We start from the raw sequence: 20,388 nt of genomic DNA on the forward strand, positions 1-20,388 counted from the left end.
TGAAATGTTTTTTGAACACCTTCAGAATTTAAATAGATAGTAATTAATTTTTTGAGGAAGGAAAATATGACGGTAAAAGAAGGTAACTTTTAAAGTATCGCCGTTTTAACATTTTTTTTTTACTTAAACGAAAAATTTGAAAATTAACAAAGATTTTCATAATTTGGCAAAAAGTGGCGTTCTTTCGTCGTTTTTGTACATAACCGCATTTTAATCGCAAAAAAGCGTTTAATATTGTGATAGCAATTTTTTAAAAAAAACTTACAAAAAAAGTACTCTTGGAAAATTGCGTTTAGACCTCCAAACACTAAAGAGCATGGACTGAAGCAGATCATCGTGATAGATAAGTTAGTTGAACAGTTCGTGATACCTTGAGTACAATCTTTGTTTTGGTTCATCTTGTATAACTCTTAGAGTTTTCTTTTCACCAAGTAACCATTCACAAGATCCCAAAGCAATCCCTGTATCCTTAGGACTCATTATTATGGAAATGAAGAAGTCAATTTATTTGATTTAATTTCTTTGTGTTTACAAGTGGACCCCAAACGTTAATTGTTCTTTTCCGTCGCTATGTGGAAATATGGGATTAAAGCAGATACTATAGGACGCATTGATTGTTTAATTTAAGTACGCTAGTGTGTGGATGGCGTTTACATTACAAAAAACTGTACGCGTTCCAATCTTCTGCAAACAGCACGTTCATGATATGTATAGAGCCATGATTTTGCGTTTAAAGCTGTTGATTTTAAGCAATGGAAGTATTTTCAGTAGCTTAGCTTATGTCTAGAGAATGAGTTTTGCTTTTTTCCGTGGTGAGGACGTGTTTCCCAGAGGTCAGTTTCGGGTTTCGCCACCGTTTCTACGCAATTATGCGAAAACAGGGTTTCGTCACCTTGAAGATGAACAAAACATAGACGGCCAGCCATTGAATTCGGGTCTGGATGGAACGATCCAAGGACGCTCTCTAGGAAAGACCAACAACCCTTCGCCTTATAGCAAGCCTGTAAATACTAAAGCTTCTGTTGAACTAAAGCCAAAACAGTTAGCACCAGTACCGGAGAAGATAGACAAACCAGTCGGGATTGAAAGGACAGACATGAATAGGAACCAATTGGTTGATTTGCAGCGCTCAATACAAAATCGATTAACAGGTCCAGCGCTGGAATCCATTGATTTATATCCATTAGCTGGCATGAGATGCACAGGTCAGCGAATGAGTTTAACCGATTCTCAACAGAATCCGCAAAAACGAGAACACATTCCAGAAGAAGCGCCGAGAGATAGCTTGGTTTGCGAGCACGTCGTTAGCAACGGAACAACAACGGGTGCTGGAAATAGTTCCAACGCGGTGTCCTTAAACAAGCTATATTCTTGTTTAAAGAAAATGAAATGCCGAAGAAACGATGTTGGTCAATACGAAGATCTGGCGACGATTTCCATGAACGGTCGAGAGCCTGCAGGTTTTAGCAGGACTTATTTCCAGAGAGTCTTCGCTTCAAACAATGCAAAGCACACGGCTCAAACACGAGGTGAACAAGAAGAGATTTTTTTGTTGCTGGGAGGGAAATCAAAACCGGTGCGCTTTCAAATCAACCCCGAAGGACTAAACTTATTAGAGAAAGAATGGCGTGTGGAATTGAAGTCTAGAGATTCGATATTTTGTAATTCGGACGAGGAAGGTTTGCAACTTTTACAAAAGTTCCGAGCGAGGTTTAGACTGGGAAACCAGAGGTCATTCATGGATAGAAAAACTCCGAGTTTGCCGATACCATGGGCGCGACACGTTGTTCATAAAGGGAGAAGCCAAAGCCCTGAAGAAAAAGAACAGTTGGAAGAAGAAGAGACTGGCCGAAAATTATCGATACACGTTTATCTTCCAAATGCTGGCTGGGAGGAACAAAGAAATTCAACACCTGCAACTCCGATATTTTCTCCATCGAGATAAACACAAGTTCGAAGGTAACAAAGTTAGGGCTTCAACTTAACATTAACATGAAAGAAGCGGTGCAAGTTGATGGTTACAGAACCTTAATCTTAAAACCGTGATCCTTACAAGCAGTGCTATCGACAACAAACGCAAAAAATATTGAATGCGTCAACGCAAGTAGAATCGCACACTCAAGTTTGAATAGGAACTGATCAGTGCATTTTCCGTTATGCTTGCTTTTAGAGTGTAAAACCGAGCTGGTTTTCGCTTCATAAAATAATTTTGCCTTCTTGAAAAACTAAGCATAAGTTTGTGTCATTTTATCAAGGACTTTGCGGGGGTTTTTGTCAACAAACTTTGATCAGTTGGCAATTGTCTTGACGTCTTGTGTGTTCATTGTGTCAAAAGGTGACATGCAAATTCGGTAATTTTTTGCACTCGCGTCAAAATAGAAGAGACAAAAGAATGATTCCCAAGCCAATTTGTTTCTATGTTTGGATTTATGATCTGTGTAAAGCGCAACTTAACAGTCAAATGAAATGAAATAATTAATTAAATATTTCTTAAAATGTTTGGTCAATTCATTTTAGTTTTGACTTGATGGAGACTAAACACACTAGAAATATTTTGGATTACCTGCGCAGCATCTCAAAGGATGAAGAAATTAACAAAAATATATTTAACAATTATCCCATGAGCGCGCGGTGGATATGAGATGATAGACAGCTAGTGGGCACGAGGAGAATAATTGTTTTATTATAATTAATTTATCAAGAAATCAGTTACTAGATCGTCGCTATTTCTCGGCCATGGTATGATGATTCATATCAAATCCCTGGAATTGCATTATACAGTGATCCAGTTTTTCATAATAACCTTTATTATACTCGGGGCTAGTCTTCGAACAGCGGACGTTTAAGACCTTTTAGGTGTGAGCACGAATTTCGAGATTGAGTACGAGTACGACTTTCGAATTTCAAAGCAGTCAGTTTCTCAGAACTCTCGCTTATCAGCACATAAAGAGACTCTAGAAGAATGTAACAAGTGGTTATTTAAGACATGAAAACTGTGTTAGAGAAGTAGTACTCCTATCAAATCTAAACATGGTCTCGTGGCTATTTGAATCCAACGCGCGCTAGTGCACCCTGCGTATATTAGGTGAATTAAGAGGCAACTTGCAGTTAATTAAGCTTGGAGATGTCACCATGTTTCTTCACAACATTACGACGTGCAAAGCTTAAGTGGAGAGCGCACAAGGTAAGGGTTATATGACCGAAGCGGCACTCGAGAATGACTTTGGATTCAGCTATTAGCCAAGCCGCTTGTGTCGTGATTTTGAGTAGCGCCCAAGATCAGTAGCCTGCTTAATTAAGAGATGTAATTAGTCTTAATTGGGAGAAAAATGGGTGGGGAGAGGAGAACAATTATGGCTTCTTTATTTTCTCCCTTACTCCTCTGCATCCTATGCACTTCCGGGCTACCCCTTTTTGCCTGCCACGCAGGCAAATGGTCAAAATTTAACAGGGAGATCCTAAATGGGAAATTAGTATATATATGGAAAACCATACCAAAAAAAAAAAAAAAAAAAAAAATGAAACAAATTTCAGATTGTTTTGGATGATGCTAGCAGATTTATTGGTCACACTTCAGTCGCGACGACAGTGTAAATTGAGCCCCGTAAAAACTGGCAAAAACAGGAATCTGGAAAAATCGCAGTAAATCAACCCAAAAACCACAATGTGAACCAAATGTGAATAATGCAGAAAAGAATAAGGCTGATTTCACGGTCAGGGAAATATATTTCCCAAAATTTTGAACGGCACGGCTTTTCTTCTTCAGGTAAAAGTAACTTTTTTTAAAACGGTTTGCATTTGAGCGCAGCACAGTGGCAAAACCAAAACCAGGCGCCGCGGGTTGTTCAAAGAGTATGGACTTAATCCAGCGGATAAAATGTAATTTGTTGGAACATACTTAATCCGCGGAATAGCGATTTATCCACTGGAAAACGTTTCCGCGATTTGAACAACCGGGGCCAGCAGAAGAATGGTAGGCCAATCACAACTGACGCAAATAGCGCAATAAACCAATCAGAATTTGAAGCAAAACAGGCAACCGTCGTCAAGCGCTGGAAAAAGCGTGCGAGCGAGGCACGATTGGTTTTGTTTCTCATTGGTTGAGAAAGTGCCGCGAGTTTTGCCAACTAATCAAAGAGCGGAGTAAAGGAAAACCAAAGCAAACGAGAAATTATTTTCGACACATAAACAAACAAACAAACAACAACTAATTAACTTTTCTTATTACAACGGCAACACCAACAACATCATCAACCGACACAACCTTTATTAGTCAGAGGTAGTGACAGGTAATTAACTTTAGCTTGAGAAGTGTTTGAGAGCAGGCCTTAAGACAGGCCTTCTCTAGTGTCCTCAAGTAAACGATGAAAAGCATACAGAAAAGAATTGTATTGTTCAGTTTTGACAAAATGGAGATTATTTTTTGTCAAGAATAACAAAAAATCCATGGTTTTACCTTCCGTTCACATATAACGGTTTAAACGAGCAAGTTTTCGAAAACAATGATATCCAGAAACTGAAAAATCAGAACGAGTCATTTGAGGCCATTTGAGGAAATTGTAGAGTTTTCAATCTTTTATACGTATGGACAGTGAGATTTCTGAATAAAACGAATAAAAGCTCCCACATATATGAACAGCTGGAAGTTTTTGAGAATAAGACAGTTTACAAAATTTCGATTTTTACTGAAACGAAAGCGAAATTCAACGTGAGGGGTGTGAACATTTTGCATGTTTGGAGATTGGTGGGTAGGGTACAGTTAACAGTTTTTCACATCTCGTATTATACAATAGCGATAACTTTGCCTTGATGATTCAATCAGGTTCCACATCTATCAGCTCAAACTGGATCATTCAGAGTAGCTATATTAATGTCTTTAACATCATAATTCGAAAGGCGAAATCGGAATACAAAGTGCCCCTCCACATCCAGTGTTACTAGACCTCGTAATGTTGCTGGCGTAGACAAAGCCGCTCGCACGGGCTGGATATGAACTGCTCTTTTTCTCAAAGGTGGAAGTTCTCTGTTTTTGGCGGTCTTCTCCGCGTTTCTAAACCTTCTTGAAGCAGGATCAATTTCTTTCATCATTTCATCCAATTTTACCTTTCTTGGTTCAAGTTTTGGCAGATATTTTGGAAGTATGTTACGGTTAGCGGTTTTCGCCGTGGTTGGAAATTCATCTGTTCGTTTAGACACAATTCTCCCCGGAAGCGTTCTTCTTGGCAATGGCGGTAGCAACCCAGGCCTTTCTGTCGGCGAGACGTTTAGTTCCTTTTGGCTTTTTAACTTCCCTCGTCGATAACTGTAAAGCCACTCCTCTCTGTGGTTATTCCGCAAAGAAGAAGGAGAAGACATATTGTACATATTTTGTTTTTCCCGCAATCTTTTCGGCTTTTGCAAATCCTTTGGCTTCATTGTAAATTTAATTCTTGCGTCTTCTTCTACCGATTTTTCATTTGGCGAGATCTTCTTTCTGAAACCATGCCAGCACAGTAAAATGTATAGGGTTAGAGTTTTAACTATCATGTATCTGACCTTTTTTTCCCGGGTTCTCTATATTTTTTCATTTCAAAATCACCGTTTCACGTTTTCTATCTTGCTTAGTTAATATAGTTTTCAGTTTGTTGCGCCGCTCTTTAACTAAATAGTCATCTCGGCAGCTGTTTCGGAAGAATATGACAATTCAACTGAAATCAAATATTTGTTTCTTAAACAAATAACATCACCTACTTTTCATCTTACTAATTATTAGTCGACCTTACTCAAGAAAAAATATTTCATAGAAAGGTTTTTACACCTAGAGAGATTCAAGTTCTGCCGCAACCTATACTGCAGACTGCAGTGAAAAAATATCCTTCAGAGAGAGTATACCTCGATTGGAAAGTATATGTAACTCTTACAAAAAAAGACAAAAAGGGAACTTGTGAACGGATACATTGTTTAAAAAAGAGCCGCTCTTCAGAATTTCTTGATTGGAAGGTGTGAACAGTTTTAACTTACAGGACGTACAGCCTTTCTTTATTTTGCTCATCTTTCTAGTAAAAAAAAAAGATAATAATAAAATTAAAAAAGTAAGGAATCCTATGGTATCTTTAGGTATTAGGACATGTCATCATTCAACTTTTAACCTGCTCCCTTTTCTGAAAGTTTAATACTGAAAAAAATGCTTAATGAAGTTTTCAATCAATTTTTGGGACAAATTTCTCGGCACACGAGTGACCAGAATACTCCTTGACTCGTCAGGGCAAGGCTTGCCCTCAGGCACTGATTGACTCTAATTTCTGCACCCCTTTCCCGTTTCCGCATCCCGTTTTGCTCCTAAAAGTTTTATTCATTGGTCACTAAATTTCAGGTGACTGTACCATTTTGAGATAAACTAATTTCCTACAATCCGAATAAAAAGCGTGGTTTTCAGTCGTGCAGTCGTTTTCCGACCTTGCCTGATTCGGTGTTCCCACTATTGGATAAATGTGTAAACGACAAAAGGAAATGGTGTAAATATAGTCGGCAGATTTGTTCTTACAAAGTACACAAATTACAAAATAATCAGTGTCTTCAATCTTTCAAAGAATTTTGGAACTTTCAAATGCTAACGCTAGTTTCTTCTTTGTTGGAGAGAATTTTCAGAATTTCATTAAATTAACTTTAGTCGGAAAATCCCACATTTTGTGGCATGTGGTCGCTTGGCACTTGGTACTCGTACTTGCACTTTCCCGGAAGCCAAATGTAAACAATCGGCGAATAATTAGTGTGGAATGGCGAGAAATATTACTTTGGAACTAAGACATTTTGATTTACAGGCATAATTATATTATAAGTAATATTTAAGAAACAACGTTGTTAGTGCTGATGTGGGAAACACAAATGATTTTGTTCCCACTCAACGCAAACGTAAATTCTCAGTTCGTTTCGCGCCCAGGGAACATTTGTGGCAGAGACAAAGTATCTCTATGAAATCCAGATACATCATGTTTTGTTTCGAATTCTCTGAAGAAAATTTTGTGTCCACAGCAAATGTTGACTGTGCGAGAAACAGGGCACATATGGCTGACGAAATAGAAGCCGAAATTTATAAATTTTCTTAGGGGCAACATTGTTGCATAGTTAGTTACATAGATGGGCAGAAAACTGAAAGCATAAACTTTCTAGGTTGAAAAAGGGGGCAAACACACTGTGACATTGAGTTCCACACTCATCTTGATATATTTTGGATAATAGAAATTTTCAGAGTCAAGACTCATGTGTCAACAAACTTACGTGCGCAAAAGAGTGGTTGTGTGTCCTACCTCGATTTCACACTTGAACAAACGGCTCTTGAAGCAAACTCACCCCATAAGCATTCGGAAGATCGACATTTCTTTGGACTGAAATAATTTCTCTCTGCTGGCCTGAAATGACAGCTGTAGAATGCCCGGTAGAATATGCACAATCAAGCACTTGCAAACTCTTTGATGATTATGGTATTCATAATTCGACTGTTCTGCTTTACCGCATTTTAAGATACTGTTGAACGGGCCTTGCTGATTGGTTGTCAGCAATTAGGTAAATGTTTACGTCTTATTCACACAAAGCCATTTGTTGATAGCTGCCCAAATGCGGTTTTCAGCCAATATTATTAATTTTCTGCGTTCCACCTGTCCAGTTTTTAAAAGTTAATCAGGGAGAGTGGGTTCTTGCCAATTTAAAACTGATATTGAGAAGGTTTTAAAATACAGATCAGGGTTGTAAGTTTTAAGTTAAACCTAAAATTAATGCCCCAAACAGACAATTTTAGGGAAGAGATGCAACCACATATTTTTCAGAGATAATTAAGCAACAATCTGATTTTAAAAAGCTACAAAATACATAACTGTGTATGGAATTTTTTTCCGAAATAAAAGCTTATAACTGAGGTGCCATAACCAGGGATGGACCCTGATTATGGCTCCTGCTTCTATTAATCTCTGAAAAACGCGTGGTTACCCACAATTTTCCTCTTGCATTTCAATTAGCGCTCGTTAAGACCTTTCTATTTTTTTCACACAAAATACGAGTGCGCAGAACGTATGGGTAGTAGCGAAATAGGTCACCGTTTTTGTTTAATTATAATAAACTACAGCAAAATGCTAGTCTTTGCGCTAGTGGTGTAACGGTTATCATGGCGGCTTCCCAAGCCGTTGATCCGGGTTCGACTCCCGGCTGGCGCAACTTTTTTAATTTTTTTTTTTTCGTATTCTATCCCTTCTTCTTTTTCTTATTCTCCAGTGCCCAATTTTCTTGTTTTAGCTTATTTATTTATTTTTTATTTAGTTATTTATTTTTATTTTTTCTTTGCGTGTTCCTTTTGACGATAGCTTCTGTCGGGGGAGAAGTACTGGGTCTCAACAAATACAATATGGCGGATGGAGGCGATTTCTTTCACCTCGAAGACTTTGTTATCAAAAAGGTTTGATTTGCCAGGACACACTTTCCATTTAGTAAGATTTTAGGATCCTAAATATCAATTATCGCTGCACGATTTCAGGTACCGCCGAAAGCATTTTACATCCCTGATTTTATTTCTGTAGACGAGGAAAATTTTCTCCTAGATCAGGTGAGATTCAGCTGTCTTACGATTAGGCTTAAGTTAACTTATTAGCAGAAATTTAATTCATAATGGGATCTAATCAGGCTTGCACGCGTCCTTCTTCAGTTGATTCTTATATAGTCCTATGCTTTATACTGGTCCATACTCTATAATTAATATAACCGCCATAAGTAATGGGGTGTTTACATGTGAAAACTCGCACCGGTGCGAGTTTCATACCGGTATGACATTGTGATTTCATACCGTGTTTACATGAGGGGACACTTCATGTCGACCGACTTGATTGTGACGCCATATTGAATAGGCCATTTTACTGTTGTGTGCTTAGTGACCTGGCCTTGAATTGGAAGCGAGGCTGGGGGTAACCTTGTTTTGATACAAACCTCACTGCTTTTCAAATGTAAATGCAAACTAGTTAGCACAAGAGCAGCATGATCTACATATGAAAAGCACTGAGGTTTGTATCAAAACAAGGTCACCTCCAGCCTTGCTTACAATCCAAAGCCAGGTCACTTAGCACACAACTGTAAAATGGGCTATTGGATATCAAAGACTGCGCATGCGCTACCCATTCCAGACTTTCGGGAGATCGCAAGTGATTTCATGCTGGAGTGAACGGCAGTACTGCATTTACATGACATCAGAATGAATTTTTTATACCAGGGCCCAGTTGCTCGGAGCATGGTTAACGCTAACCCGGGTTAAAAACCATGACAACCTATAGGTTTTAATACCTCTTAACCAATGGTTAGCGCCAACCATGCTTTGAGCCACGCAGCCCAGAGTGAAAATCTCGCTCCGGTACAGTTACCAGGGTGAACTTGCACCGGTATGCATTTATGTGATTCCCTCCCGTATGAGATTTTGTGCTGGCGTCATGTAAACAAATACAGAGCCACAAGAGGGAACTGGAGTGAACTTGTACCGGAATGAAAGTCGCGCCAGTATCATGTAAACATCCCTAACAATCAAAACTGTAAAGCTTTACATAGAATACCTAGTTTTTTTTTTTTTCAAACAAAAGCTTATAAAAAGGGGAATGGACCAAAGGAAAGAGAGTGGACTAGCCTGCATAACAGGTGTAATTGGGGAGGGGAAGGTTGAGTGAGAAAAAGTGAGAGAAAAGAAAGGGGGGAGGGGAGGGGGGGTCGGGAGAGGAGAGAGGGAACGCCTACCTTAAAGATCCCCGTTGTTCCCTCTCCCCTCTCCCCAGTCACCCCGTTTTCTCTCACTCTTTTTTGTCCTCCCCTCCCTGATTATGCCTGCTACACATGCTGAGAGTAAACAGGCCAGACCATAACAATTAAAGGAGTGTAGCCCCCTATAACAGCGTAACGATCCTGAGGGGTCCTTCCTTGTGTAACCTATAGCTATATGCTTATGTGCAGCTCCAAATGGGTATGGTTTTTTAACATTTTGGTCAGGAAATAGGTACCGGGTCTGAAAATGGTTCCAAGAGGTGGGTTGCAAATCCCCACCAAAAATTTATGATTATCCCCCTCTCTCCCCCTATACCTCTCCTTTGCGAACGGCCTGGTCTGGCTGCCCAGTTCTGAAAAAACGCCCATGTCGCAAATGGAGGTTGGGTGCCCAGGAGCCAGGGGCTGGTACCGCCAACCCAAACCCAGGTAGGTAGAACACCCAATAAGCCTGCTCTACCCACAACCCAGCCACGAGCCCCCGCCCGCAACCCAGCCCCAACCCTAGCACCCGTCACACTGAGACTAGAAGCTCAGTGGAAAAATAATAAGTATATTAATAAAGACAACGAACTAACCTTAACCCTAACCAACCCCCAACACCAACCCCAAACAATAACAAGGTAACACTACCGGGAGGGAAGGGAGGGAAAGAAAAGCCCAACAAAACGCGATAAACTAGCCATGCCACGAAAAACGCTGAGTAGGGTAAATTTCCGAGCACGTGCAAAGGAGCACGCCTAAACTGCAAGAGAATACCGCTGGCCACGTAACTGCCTGCATACCTGAACCAGGCCCAAACAGTAATGTAACAACAAACGCCCAAACGCTTATGTGCCACCCGTGCTCAAACTATACACCAATAATTGCTGATGCCTCACCACGCCACGCCACCAAGGAGCAAACTTGCTTCAAGTCATTCACTAAGTTAAATTACATTTAACCCTATCTAACAAGACTGCCAATAATTTGTATATTTGTTATCCAAAAGTACAAAAACCTTCACAAGAGTGACTGTTGAACTGATCTGACCTACTTCTTACACATGTCATGTTCTATGCCAATATTCTTGTTTTTTTTTATAATACTTTTATTGGCATTTAATACCAGGTAAATGGTGCTCCCAAGCCAAAATGGACCAAACTTTCAGGAAGGAGGCTTCAAAACTGGGGTAATGCTTTGAATCTGTACTAAGCGTAAATGACATCACCACACGTAGCAGGGAATCATATCTATATTCAGACAACTAACACCTGTATCATAAAAGCAGAGGTGGTGAATGGTCGTAAAAAAAATTGCTGTCACAAAATGTTTTGCCGGATTTCACAGGACTCATACTCAGTGTCATTTTTTAGTGGTTTTCTGCTTCTCAAGCTCTTGGTGTTTTCACGCTGAGATTCTGTCTTGGATTTTCCATTTTCTGGGAGGCTTCCTTGGAAAGTAAATTTTCACAAGGCCAAGGAAGTCTCAAAACCTTAATTGTTTTTTCGTAAGTGGAATCTCATTTTTGGCAGTATCTCCTAGATATTAAATTTTAAAACGAAACTTGTAATCTCTTGAAAACAAGCTTATATCATATTTTTTCAGAGTCTAAGCATCGTTCAACTGCTTGACTCTTCACATCTTTTTACAGTACAACTTAAGCTATTATTTTGAGACTACTGAATTTTATTTCTTGTTTTTCAGGGGGATTGCCTCACCCTAAGGTAAACAAACATTGATGTAATGTTTAAAACATGAGCAGCAGTATTTGCCGAGTGGTTTTAGACCCGATAAAACACGTGCTGTGAGTTTTTTGAATGGCTTCAAGAACATTCCTGGAAAAGCGTGTGTCAAGAGGTTTCATAACAATGATGCTTTTGTGAACGTTGGAAATTAGCATATGAGAAAAACATTAAACACCGCATACATATAAGGAGGAGGTTTTATTGGATATAAAACCACTTCACATGATGTTTTATCGACCATTTGATAGGTCAATGCACTTATGAATTATTAATGAGTTTTTAAGTGGATTATGAATTTCATATTATTGAAATGAAGACATGCATAGCCTGACAAATGGTGTTGCAAACACAATTCAAAGCCAACTTATTCAAGTCAATGGTATGTGAAGAAATACCCTCCCATGCAGTCGTTTTTAGGGGATTCATATTACCCTAGGGAGGAGGGTAATATGTTTCTCCTGAAAATGACTGCATGGGAGGCTATTGAAGAAAGTACTAGTCTGACTGTTTGTGCCAAAATAATGTGATTTGGAGGAAAAATTAAAATCATTTGGTTCCTTCTTTTCATCTTTCAACTGAGCTCTTCCATCATAAGATTGTATTTTGTAGATAATAACACTATTTAACTTGCGTCTTTCTTTTTCATTTGTTTAGGGAATGGTTCCAGAGAAGCTACCATTGGTAAGTTAATTTTTTTTATTGAAAAGCCATTGACCTCCTTTATTTGGCATTAAAGCTTCCATGAGCTTTTTGCCTGCCTTTAATTTTCTGGTTATCTTGAATTTGTAAGACTAGTATTAAAATGTGAATTTGAATGACATTAAAGTGTTATAATTCTTTTATCAGTGGTTACAGAAATATACAACCAAGGTTGGTGCACTGTCAGTGTTCAACTCGATCAAACCAAATCATGTGCTGGTGAACGAATATGAGGCTGGGCAAGGAATAATGGTGAGCCAGCAGAGATCAGTAGTAATATGTCACGTACATGTCAAAGTCTGTGTAACTTTCATCTTTGGAGGTTGTTTTTCCAGAAACTGTCCATGTCACCCACAGACAATGTTTTGGTTTACTGCCTCCCCCCCCCCCCCCCCCCACACACCCACCTATCTGGAAATTCTAGTTTAGCTTCATACTTTTCTTTGACAACTTTGGTTCTCAAAAGCCAAGACGTGAGGATCGCCAACATATCCTATGAGCGGTTCTTATTTTAAAAAAATCAGTTGATTCAATCAGAAAAAAAAAGAATCTCTTTGTACATTCTTCACGTTTTTTTGTAATGAAAATAATTGATTAACAAATTATTGGCCCTGTTTTTCTCTGTTTCAGCCCCATGAAGATGGCCCATTGTTTTATCCAGTTGTTTCGACGATCAATCTTGGCTCACACACTTTTCTGGATTTCTACCATCCTTTAAAAACGTCAACTCATGGTGCTGAGGTAATTGCTGAGTTGTTTGATTGGCATAAAAAAATTGAAAAACAATGTGAGAAAACAGCATTGAAGTATCAAAACCAAAATCCCAGTCTACACTTTAACAGTTTTCACTATTCTAACTTGCTGAGAAGAATGTCTTATGATTTTTTTTCACTTGAATGTAGCGTTGAATCTTGGATCAGTAAGTGTTTGCGGGCGGGTGGGGCCTTATTGGTCACGTGACCCCTTTGCTTGGGACGCTTTCGTGGTTCCCAACAGCGAGCGTTTTTCACTCAAATAACGACTGCTGAGTTGTACGCGTTTATTAAATGCTGTTGAATGTTTTTGGATTCTGCAAACGTTTAAAGAAATCTATACCTATTTTTAACCGGTAGGAAAAATTTAGTCCAGTTAGGTCCCGGGGGGGAGGGTACTCCCAAAAAAAATGGATAGGGGTGTGCGGCCCGCTTCCCAAAACCCTTACCCTATTTATGACCAAAATCTGCGATTTTCCCTACCCTATTTATGACCTGACCAAAAATTTGATACCCTTTTTATGACCTGATAGTGTCTGGTCAACTTCAGTTCAAAAACCCCTGGAGTCCAGCGCATGACCGGAGCGCATGACAAGCCGTTGCGGCACGTACACAGTTGCTGTAAACATCATGATGAAGAAAAAAAAAAAAACGAATTCAAGACTAGAGTGCAAAAATTGATACCCTATTTATGACCAAAGCGGCTGAAAAACCACCCCCTTTGGCGCCGCACATACCTATATAGCCCAAATAAGGGAGTACCCCCCCCCCCGGGAGTTAGCTTAAGAAATGTTCAAAATCTTCACTCTCTTTCAGACCAAATCATATCATTTGGAGCTGGGCTCCAAATACCTATCAACAAATTAGAGTAGACATAGGAAAGTTGCTCCTGGGCAGCTGTACTTCCTAATTTCTTTCTCTCTCCATTCTCAGGAGAACTCGGATCAGTCATCATTAAGCTTGGAGGATCGTTATTTCATGTCTGTGTTGTTGGAGCCGAGAAGTTTGTTTCTTTTGACCGAAGATCTTTATCATAATTACTTGCATGGCATCGCTGAGAGAACTTGTGACGTTGTTACTGAGAAAGTGGCAAATTTAGAAGCTTGTAATGCAGCGCTTGGTGACACGTTACAGCGAACAACAAGAATTTCGCTCACCATCAGAAATGTGCCAAAAATTCTCAAGTTCAAGCTGAATCTGGCAAGATAAAATATCGCAAATGGAAGTTAATATTTGGCCTTAAAGGAATCTGGAGAAATCCACTTATTTGCACAAATTCACCACTAACGGTGATTAAGAAATAAGTGCATGAGTACTCCGAGCAAGAAAGGTGACAGGAATAACACAGTGGTCGTAGCAAGGAACAGTTGAAGTCAGAGACGGGCCTTATTTAAAAGATTAAGCGCTGCAGGCGTTGTGATTTAATGTAATATAAACTTTATTTACACACACGGAAAATCACCAGTTTAGCTAAAAAATCTCTTGAAAAAATATAAAAATGCTTTACAACCGTTTACAAGATTACCATGTAGGATTCCGATAAGTCAGATACCTGCCTTATGTTTCGTTTAAAGTGCCCAACAGAGCTGGCATCCTTTAATTCTTGGGGAAGATTATTCCAAAAACTTCGTTTCAGATAATTCGTATTCGGCTTGGGCAGAGCAAGTTTGCCCTGAAGATTTCTCAAATTACATTTCGCGTGGCGTTGAGTAAAAATTTGCATCTTTACAAGGCCAGAAAATACAAAAAAAAAAAAAACAACAACAACAACAGACAGTCCAGCTTAGTATTACTGCAGATAAATTATATCATTTTCGAAACTATCTAACTCTGTAAAATCTATTTATGTCGTGCTGGAAAGCTCGATTATAACAACGCTATTTTTTCTCAAATCTAATTCTAAACTGAAAGATTTTCATGTTTCTCTTAGGCCTAGTTTATACGTCGCGCTACAGTCGAATTTAATTCAGACGAATTTAATGCCATTAACTTGGTCGTTCCGTCGACATAAATTGTGGCGTGATTTTACGCGTCGAAATCAATACAGTCGAATTTAATTCTCTTCCCAAATGAAGTGTCTCTGGTCGCCAAGGGTCGCTGTGGGCTCATTAAAAAAAGTTTGAAATACATTTAAAAAAGGCATTTCATTCGACGCGACGCTAGTGCCACGTTTAAACTGAAGACGCGTTATCGGATAAGACGGATAAAACGTGTAGGACGAATTAAATTTATCAGACGAATTTAATTCGTTTTGGACGTCGCGTCTTCGAATTTAATTACTTGTAGGACCTTGAATTAAATTTCGACTGTAGCGCGACGTATAAACTAGGCCTTAGACATTTCATTTTCGTTGTATACTGATGACGTGACAGGGATTGTGCCGAAGCATTTCGTTTTCGAGTTAACAAAATAAATTATTGCTGAAAATCCAGTCTCATTTTGAGTTTCGCACTCTGCGCTCGAAGCGTCAAAAAAGATTCAGTTCTCTTGTATGGCTTGTTGATGGGCACGCATCGGTTTTTCTGTTCGTTTCGTCTCCTCGTTGTCCTCTTCAGCGTAAGAACAGGTTAGCTTATTCAAATAACTTAGTTAAAGTAACGAGAGAAGCGTAACAGGAACTTACAACAGGCATCATTGCAACGACAATATCATGTCATCAACTATCACTCATCTTATTTCGGTTTCCCGAGTAAGATTTTGCGAAAACCATTCGATTTTCGCATTTGATACCCTGATGTAGCTTCTGTTATAGGATAGCCTGTATAAATCGGATTTACGGGACTCTTAAACAGTGTTCATGCCAAATTTTCTTCCTGAAATATTTCAGGGGCACCCAAAGTTTACTTTCGGTGGATATCTGCTAAGAACTGCCGGAGGCCTTGATCGCCTCAGAAATTCGGATTTAGTTGTAAAGAAAATGTTAAGCTTTCTTCCGCAAACTGTCTGCTCAAAATTTCGTAACACTGGAAAAATAAATCCTTTCGTTTTCGATCGCGAAGGGGCAAATATGTCGTTAAAAATGCGGGAAAAGATCAACTTGCATTTTCGTAACTGAGCCAAACAACAGCTCGTAAAGTCGGAAACATGAGTCCGTTCCCTTAAACTTTCTGCGACTTAAATTTTCAGCTTAAGCATTACAAATTAAAACAGATCATACTTTATTAAGTTATAAAAAAAAAGTAAGTAAAGTAAAAAGTAGTGATATTAAAACAGGAGTATTACAAAGCTTAGTAACTTTAAAACCCGACATAAAGTGTAGCAAAGTTTCACTCTGATTGTAACAACCGGTTAATTGGGACGAATTTCCATTTTCAGGGAGCCATGAGTTTCTACCGACTGTTCACGTTTCGTTGTTTGGACAAGACACCACGAAATGTGGTTCTATTGGCGAGCCATGCCGAACAATATCAGTGGCAGTTACTCGTGTGGACTGGGGCGGGCATGTTGTCCTCAACGGCAGCGGAACTGAAGAACGACCCTACGATTGCAAGAGGATAACCACGGATGCGCATCATCCGGGTATTCGCGTGACAAGAAGTGTCACAATCACTAGCTTGAACCAAACGCAAGCTCACGTGACATGTCAAAACGGCTTTCATTTTCATCGATCAAAAGAGGAATTGCATATAACATTAAGAGGTGTTACATTGCTCAACACACCTCTAAAATTTAAAGACTGTAGCGATGTGCAGATTTTCGACTGCGTCCATCTAGACACGCATACAACAGCGGCGGTTTCTATTCGAGTGGAAGAAAGTTGGAGAGTTAATGTAACCATTCGCAATTCTCTCTTTCAAAATAACTCTGTTGGCTTGAAAATCCGGTTTGAACAAGTTCATCATCACAAGCCGGATGTGGAGTTTTCGTTGAACATTGACAAAACTAAATTCCTGAAAAATGGGTTTTACATGACTTCACTGGAAAGGGGCGCTGTTTTGTTCTCGAATAAAACGAATTTTACCGGTAAGATTGATCTACGTGTCAGAGTTGACGAGGTCGAGTGTGTGGAAGGCGGCGGCCATTTCCTTAGCATTGTTTTGCCCACAGCTGTTACCAAAGAGACGTACCGAAACCTTAATCTCGAACGAAACCATTTTAATGTCTCTCGTAGCCTGTATTACTCCAAGGTCAAGATGGCCTCGGTATCGTTCTTTCGGTTGCAGTGCAGTAATAACTCTGAAATAAGGTGTTTAACAATTCAAAGTTTTGCCAAAGCGGATAGAACGATTCGTTTGAGTGTTAACGAATCACGTTTCCACGACAACAGAACAAACCGAAAAAAATTTGCAGCGATTTTTCGGGCGACCGGAATTCAACCTCAATCTGGAACAATTGACATTTTCAACACGTCGTTTATCAGAAATTACAAGATTTCAGTCAGTATAACCCCTAGTTTCAAAGTCCGACTTGACCTTGTAACGATTAGGTCTTCATCGGGTGCTATTCGGATGGTATCGTATGACAAACTGGCCGTTAACAAAAGCAATTTTGCTTTAGACCTGAAAATCAACAAGTGTACATTTCGAAATAATCTGAGAGACTTGTATGGTTTGTTGAACAACACCGTTGACGTTCGCTTTCGAATCACCAACTCGCTTTTCGATGGACGAAAAATTCAGAGGGAAGATTCAAAAAATATGGCAGATAATTCTACATATGGTATCGTCGTCATTATTCCCCCTGAAACTGGCAATAATACTGGCACAAGAGTTTTAACTCGGGTAAACATTACTATAGAAAATGTCACCTTCGTCGGTCGCCCAGCCAATGCGTTTGTGCTGGTTGCAAAGGGTAACAAGACGGTCAATTTACGTGGCTGCAAATTCCGAGATAGTTTTAGCGTAAAGAAAATCGAGTGGAGAATTGTAAAATACAAAAACTTGCCTGAGTATGTCACAGGCCAGGGTGCGTTTCTATTTCTTTTCAACTCCGATAACCTCGTTCATAAAGGTTGCGTCAAACCTGGGGAAGATAAAAACATCCATCCCATATGGAATTACACAAGCCGCGTTTTGTTTGAAGATTGCGTGTTTGAAAACAACAGTGGGCGTGTGGCTGGGGCCATTCAAATCATCAATGGTTATGTGAAGTTTCGGAGATGTAATTTCACAAACAACTTTGCTGCATGGCACACAGGCCACGTCTATATTGGATACGGAAGTGCAAAGGTCGAGTTCAAGAGTTGCATTTTTAAACGCACAAAAAGAAACGTGACATACGAAGGAACTACTTTTTCAGTTGGTAGATTTGTGCATTCGGAGAGTGGAGGCCCAATCAAGATAAAGAACACGTCCTTTGTCAACAGTCTTTCTCAGAGATTAGTACCTCAGCCAATACTGCGAATATTTTACGGCGGTTACTTCGATATGGATTTGAACTCGACAATCCAGTGTGCAACTGGAAGCTCACTTCGGTTTGAGAATTTCTCTCACTTTCATTACGACAGTGGGGAAGGAAGCACTTTTTGTCGAGTTAATGTAACAACTGAACTATTCGCTTGTCAAATGTGTCCTCCTAGAATGTACAGTCTTCAAAGTGGTTTTTCCAGAGGACTATCGCCTGCTCGAGAAGATCCTGAATGCCTCGAATGCCCGTTTGGCGCTCAATGTAATGGACCCAAGAACATTATAGCCAAACCTGATTTTTGGGGCTACAAAATCACCAACTCTACTAATTTCTCTTCGCTGGCGTTTCTACGATGTCCCGAGGAATATTGTCGTAAGAGTCGTAAGCCAACTACCTGTTCGTTTAACGAGGAGTACAACAATTGCTATGGCAGTCGATCAGGCATTCTCTGTGGCCGATGTGCTCCCGGGTTTTCTGAAACACTGTTTTCAACAGAATGTCGAAAGTCAGAAGAGTGCCGTTGGAATTATCTGCTGTGGCTTTTAATGGCCGTTTACACTGTCGTGTTGACCTTTTATTTGTTGAAGAAACCTCCTCTTGTCCAGTTTCTGAAAGATCAAATTTTCTGGTTTAGAAATGGGCGTCAACAGAGATTCGACGAACTCCGCTCATATCAGAGAAAGGAAGATCATGAAAATGGCTACCTTAAAATTGCATTTTACTTCTACCAAGTCGTTGACCTTCTTAACACCAATTCATTAGAGAATTTAATGACCAAAGTTCCCTTCCTTGCAACTATAGTCTCCATTTTTAACTTTCAAGTCCATACAGTCGACGAAGGAATCGGCTGTCCATTCGCTGGACTAACAGCGGTCACAAAAGAAATTTTCCTCTCTGCATTGGTTTTTGCCGCCATAGCTCACGTTTTCATAATCTATTGTCTTCACTTGGTGGTTAATCTGACATTGAAGCGGAAGAAACCAATGCTGGTTCATTACGTGGCCGTTGCCATGGAAATAATGCTGCTAGGTTACGAGCGTCTTGCAGAGACATCTCTAAAGCTGATGCACTGTGTAGCGATTGGTTCCAAATGGCATCTTTACTTCGACGGAAACATCGTTTGCTGGCAGTGGTGGCAATATGGTTTTCTAGGATTTAATGTCATTTTTGTTGCTCCATTTGTCGGTGTCCTTTATTGGGGTTCTAATAAGCTGTATAACAAGACCATCTCCTGGAAAGAGTTTGTTGGTGCCTGTATTGTTCCGTTGCCTTATCTTGTATACTGGCTTATAAAACATTTGTGCTTCAGACAGATTGCAAATCCAGATGACTGGGATGTGTACACAAGCCTGTCATCACTGCCCGTTGCAAGGAGTGGTTCTGAAAGTAGCGATCACGAATGCACCGACGAAATTTCCCAAATTTTACACGGCCCCTTTCGTGTACCCAGTGCGCATGATCAAGGTACGCTTTACTGGGAAAGCGTTCTCATTGGTCGACGACTTGTGCTTCTCATGTCTCGCGCGTTCATTCCAAATTCCATGATCTGTTTTCTGTGCATGTCAGTAGCTTGTGTCTTGATACTAACTCATCATTTAATCAAGAAGCCGTACCGGGTCCGTGCAGCAGACAGGCTGGAAACATTGTCCTTGATAACTCTGTCCTGTATAGCGATCATAAACGTGATAACTGCCACTCTCGCGTCCTCTGCGGTCCGCGCTGAAGGACCTAACAAAAGCATTATACTTTATCTACAGTGGATTCAGGTGGCTGTTCTTTGCGTCTTTCCAGCAGTGGTTCTACTTTTGATGGTGTTCGCAATTTTGTCTCAACTGGTTCGTCTTGCCATGTTCCTGAAGCGTAAAATTTGCGGCATTACACGTTTCGGCGTGCAAAGACGCTACTACGACTATTTAGATCAGGCGACAGAACCACTTCAGGCAGGCAGTTAGTGGTGACCACGTGACCGGAAATTGATTGACAGTGGAAAAGAGACCGGGCAAGGAGATTTTCAGGAAGTAGAAGAACTCCAGGACAGAACCTGAACAGAAAACTGTTTTAAATCTAAAACTAAGATCTAATTTTCTAAAGCATTTCAA

General features: G+C 39.9%; 3 protein-coding genes and 1 non-coding gene across 4 annotated transcripts; all 4 read left to right on the plus strand.

Moving 5' to 3' along the window:
• The first annotated feature begins 594 nt into the window (after positions 1 to 594).
• LOC146478581 (uncharacterized) lies at positions 595 to 3,028 on the plus strand. The gene has a single exon (XM_085112176.1). The coding sequence runs from the start codon at positions 791 to 793 to the stop codon at positions 1,943 to 1,945; it is 1,155 nt and encodes a 384-aa protein (XP_084968302.1). The 5' UTR covers positions 595 to 790; the 3' UTR covers positions 1,946 to 3,028.
• A 5,086-nt stretch (positions 3,029 to 8,114) lies between these two features.
• Trnag-ccc (transfer RNA glycine (anticodon CCC)) lies at positions 8,115 to 8,186 on the plus strand. The gene has a single exon. It is a non-coding gene; the product is annotated as a tRNA-Gly (tRNA).
• Positions 8,187 to 8,340: 154 nt separating this feature from the next.
• LOC146478583 (putative RNA/DNA demethylase ALKBH6) lies at positions 8,341 to 14,684 on the plus strand. The gene is made up of 8 exons (XM_085112178.1): positions 8,341 to 8,425; positions 8,504 to 8,572; positions 10,876 to 10,936; positions 11,452 to 11,471; positions 12,147 to 12,173; positions 12,339 to 12,443; positions 12,822 to 12,932; positions 13,877 to 14,684. The coding sequence occupies exons 1-8, from the start codon at positions 8,375 to 8,377 to the stop codon at positions 14,150 to 14,152; spliced, it is 720 nt and encodes a 239-aa protein (XP_084968304.1). The 5' UTR covers positions 8,341 to 8,374; the 3' UTR covers positions 14,153 to 14,684.
• Positions 14,685 to 15,296: 612 nt separating this feature from the next.
• Positions 15,297 to 20,385, plus strand: LOC146478584 (uncharacterized). The gene is made up of 2 exons (XM_085112177.1): positions 15,297 to 15,509; positions 16,259 to 20,385. Exons 1-2 carry the CDS (start codon positions 15,446 to 15,448, stop codon positions 20,239 to 20,241), a joined length of 4,047 nt encoding a protein of 1,348 aa, XP_084968303.1. The 5' UTR covers positions 15,297 to 15,445; the 3' UTR covers positions 20,242 to 20,385.
• The last annotated feature ends 3 nt before the right edge of the window (positions 20,386 to 20,388 follow it).

Source organism: Pavona decussata, unplaced genomic scaffold (genome assembly GCF_977016875.1).
Source record: "Pavona decussata unplaced genomic scaffold, jaPavDecu1.1 SCAFFOLD_64, whole genome shotgun sequence".
In the NCBI taxonomy this organism is placed as follows: Eukaryota; Metazoa; Cnidaria; class Anthozoa; order Scleractinia; family Agariciidae; genus Pavona; species Pavona decussata.

Excerpts from the sequence above, each read along its gene's own strand:
- LOC146478581 (XM_085112176.1), top strand. The coding sequence starts at position 791 with ATGAGTTTTGCTTTTTTCCGTGGTGAGGACGTGTTTCCCAGAGGTCAG.
- LOC146478583 (XM_085112178.1), top strand. The coding sequence starts at position 8,375 with ATGGCGGATGGAGGCGATTTCTTTCACCTCGAAGACTTTGTTATCAAA. Across the intron at positions 10,937-11,451 it reads AAGGAGGCTTCAAAACTGGG|GGGGATTGCCTCACCCTAAG; the intron begins GTAATGCTTTGA and ends CTTGTTTTTCAG. Across the intron at positions 11,472-12,146 it reads GGGGATTGCCTCACCCTAAG|GGAATGGTTCCAGAGAAGCT; the intron begins GTAAACAAACAT and ends TCATTTGTTTAG.
- LOC146478584 (XM_085112177.1), top strand. The coding sequence starts at position 15,446 with ATGGGCACGCATCGGTTTTTCTGTTCGTTTCGTCTCCTCGTTGTCCTC. Across the intron at positions 15,510-16,258 it reads CCTCTTCAGCGTAAGAACAG|GGAGCCATGAGTTTCTACCG; the intron begins GTTAGCTTATTC and ends TTCCATTTTCAG.